This window comes from Ailuropoda melanoleuca, chromosome 4, assembly GCF_002007445.2.
Source record: "Ailuropoda melanoleuca isolate Jingjing chromosome 4, ASM200744v2, whole genome shotgun sequence".
NCBI lineage: Eukaryota > Metazoa > Chordata > Mammalia > Carnivora > Ursidae > Ailuropoda > Ailuropoda melanoleuca.
In genome coordinates this window covers 140,935,107-140,938,188 of record NC_048221.1, presented here as the reverse complement: position 1 = coordinate 140,938,188, position 3,082 = coordinate 140,935,107, and the positions used below count along the sequence as shown (strand labels likewise).

General features: G+C 51.8%; 1 protein-coding gene across 1 annotated transcript in view; it reads left to right on the top strand.

Moving 5' to 3' along the window:
• The window catches only part of SOX11 (SRY-box transcription factor 11), a 3,051-nt gene extending 770 nt beyond the window's left edge, over positions 1-2,281 (top strand). Inside the window, exon 2 of the mRNA XM_034659958.1 lies at positions 1-2,281. This exon is cut by the window's left edge and continues 3 nt beyond it. Within this exon, the coding sequence (XP_034515849.1) occupies positions 1-796 (796 nt within the window). The 3' untranslated portion in view covers positions 797-2,281.
• Positions 2,282-3,082: the final 801 nt, after the last annotated feature.

Here is a 3,082-nt window from a genome sequence, read left to right as displayed (position 1 = left end):
AAGGCGGCCCAAGCCCGGGGACCTGGGCGGCGCGGGCGACGACTACGTGCTCGGCAGCCTGCGCGTGAGCGGCGCGGGCGGCGGCGGCGGCGGCGCGGGCAAGACGGTCAAGTGTGTGTTCCTGGACGAGGACGACGAGGACGACGAGGACGACGACGAGCTGCAGCTGCGGATCAAACAGGAGGCGGACGAGGACGACGACGAGCCGCCGCACCAGCAGCTCCTGCAGCCGCCGGGCCAGCAGCCGCCGCAGCTGCTGAGACGCTACAACGTCGCCAAAGTGCCCGCCAGCCCCACGCTGAGCAGTTCGGCCGAGTCCCCCGAGGGCGCGAGCCTGTACGACGAGGTGCGGGCAGGCGCGACCTCGGGCGCCGGGGGCGGTAGTCGCCTCTACTATAGCTTCAAGAACATCACCAAGCAGCACCCGCCGCCGCTCGCGCAGCCCGCGCTGTCGCCCGCGTCCTCGCGCTCCGTCTCCACCTCGTCGTCGTCCTCGTCCAGCAGCAGCGGCAGCAGCAGCAGCAGCAGCGGCGGCGAGGACGCCGACGACCTGATGTTCGACCTGAGCTTGAATTTCTCCCAAAGCGCGCACAGCGCCAGCGAGCAGCAGCTGGGGGGCGGCGCGGCGGCCGGGAACCTGTCCCTGTCTCTGGTGGATAAGGATTTGGATTCGTTCAGCGAGGGCAGCCTGGGCTCCCATTTCGAGTTCCCCGACTACTGCACGCCCGAGCTGAGCGAGATGATCGCGGGGGACTGGCTGGAGGCGAACTTCTCTGACCTGGTGTTCACGTATTGAGAGGGGCGCCCCGCTTCTCGCTCTTTCTCTCCGCGGGGTGCAAAGCAGGGTTCCTCGGGAGGAAGTCGTGGTGGTCATGATGATGATGATGATGGTGTCGATGGTGTCGATGGTGGTGGTGGTAGGGTGGAGGGGAGACAAGAAGATGCTGATCTTGATATGATGTCGTGACACAAAGAAATTGGAAAAGATGAAAATTTTGGTGGAGTTAAAGTGAAATGAGTAGTTTTAAAACATTTTTCCTGTCCTTTTTTTGCTCCCCTCCCTTCCTTTATCGTGTCTCAAGGTAGTTGCATACCTAGTCTGGAGTTGTGATTTTTCCCCCCAAATGTGTTTTTGTAATTACTATTTCTTTTTCCTGAAATTCGTGATTGCAACAAAGGCGGAGGGGACAGGGCGGGGGAGGGGAGGGAGGACCCGCTCCGGAAGGCGCTGTTTGAAGCTTGTCGGTCTTTGAAGTCTGGAAGACGTCTGCAGAGGACCTTTTGGCAGCACAACCGTTACGCTAGGGAGTTGGTTGGAGATTTTTTTTTCTTAAGCGATCTTAAAGAACTGGTGATTTTTAAAAAAAAAAAACAAACACAAAAACAAAAAAGGGACCATTGCAACTTTTTTATTTTATTTTATTTTTTTGGAGGGAGAAAACTGATGTCTTCTATGCATCCGATTCTTAACAAAACTGCAGGGAGCTTGAAAAAATGCAGACTGTACAAACGCTCACAAAAAAAAAAAAAAACTGTGAACTGACTTAAGATCAGAGTTTACTTTTCAGATCAAATTGTTTATGGTTTTACAAATGTGATTTCTACTTGCCAACTTTTTTTTTGTAACTTGTTCCCTTATACCTCCTTGATTGAATACCAGACAGCCTAGACCTCAGTACAAAAGGTATTGAAACATTTTTGATACATAACAGACCTCAGTCTTTTTTAAAAATTAATATATTTTCAGGCGTATTTTTGTACAGTGAAAAGGGAACATTCTTGCTGTGTTTTTTCAGTAAGACTTTCAGGCACTTCTTCCCTTTTGATTTCTTTTTTTCCTCTGTTTTTTTTTTTAGCATGCAAGTATGTTGGTACGTGATGTCCTGGTTTAAAAAGGATTAAAATTTTTAAATAATCCTTGCATCTAAAGGCCTTGTGGTTTAAAAAAAAAAAGCAAACTTTTTTTTGTACAGCTATAGTAGAGATTTGTTCAATATTTGTAGGTAAAGATTTATTGAAAATGGTGATATAGACCTCAGAGCTGTTATCTTAGTTTAAAGATTGTATATGTACTGTACTATACTAGGACTTTATGTATCTCATACGCTGTGATATGTGGATGGGGCCCCAGATGGAAGGTTTGAAACTGGATTCTCGATTTTTAGCAAAAAAAGAAAAAAAGGCACATAGTTTAAAAAGTTTCTCATTTTGTGCAATATAATCTAAATAAAGTACAGACCATCTGCATATTTTGTAGCAAATGGTGGCAAAGCAGACTCAATGCACTGTCGACATCATTGCCTGTTTTTTTTTTTTTGTGCTGGAAGTCTGTATCTTGACAATTTTAATAAATCAGCTGGAACTGATAGAAACTCGCATCGCCAATAGTCTCTATAGAAGTCAAACTGGAGGTTCTGTTGTCGCAGCGCAGTGACGAGGCTGTTGTGTGCGCGGGTGGGAGGTGGGGGTTAGGCTGGAAAGTGTTCAATTGGCAGGCCGATTTCTTTTTCCTCTGCCTTCCGTGGCTAGTTATTGAAAACGAGGGAGGAGGATTCTTTCTCTGCCTTCCCTTTCCTTCTACCCCCTCCCCATTTCCTCTCTCACCTCCTCCTCCACTCCCACTCTCTCCCCACCCATCCTGGCTGGCTGGCGGGCAGGCTGCGCCGAGGCTCGGGGAGCCGGCCGGGGAGGGGCGGGCTCGGTGAGGAGCGGGTGCCAGCGCGCGCGGTCAGTGTCCCGCGCTCGCCGGGGGTGTGCGTTCTCTGCGCCGGGCTGCGTCCCGGCTGCGCGTCACGGTGACAGCGGCCCTCCGGCAGCTAGAGCTCGCTCTGGTCCCCGCCGCTCTCCTTTAGAGGGTGGGGACAGCCGTTTCCAGTTTTGAATTTTTTTTCTCCCTAACGCTGCATCTCCGCGTGTGCGCAGAGGTAGATGCTGTGGGGAGCGAGGCCACAGTTCTGGACCTCGAGTGGCGACGGGGGCCAGGAAGAGGTTGTCGGTGTCCGTCTCTTACCGATTGCTCGGGGCCGGCGGGAGCGCGAGGGGCGGCGGGGCGACGGGGGAACATGGCACCGCCGCTGCGATC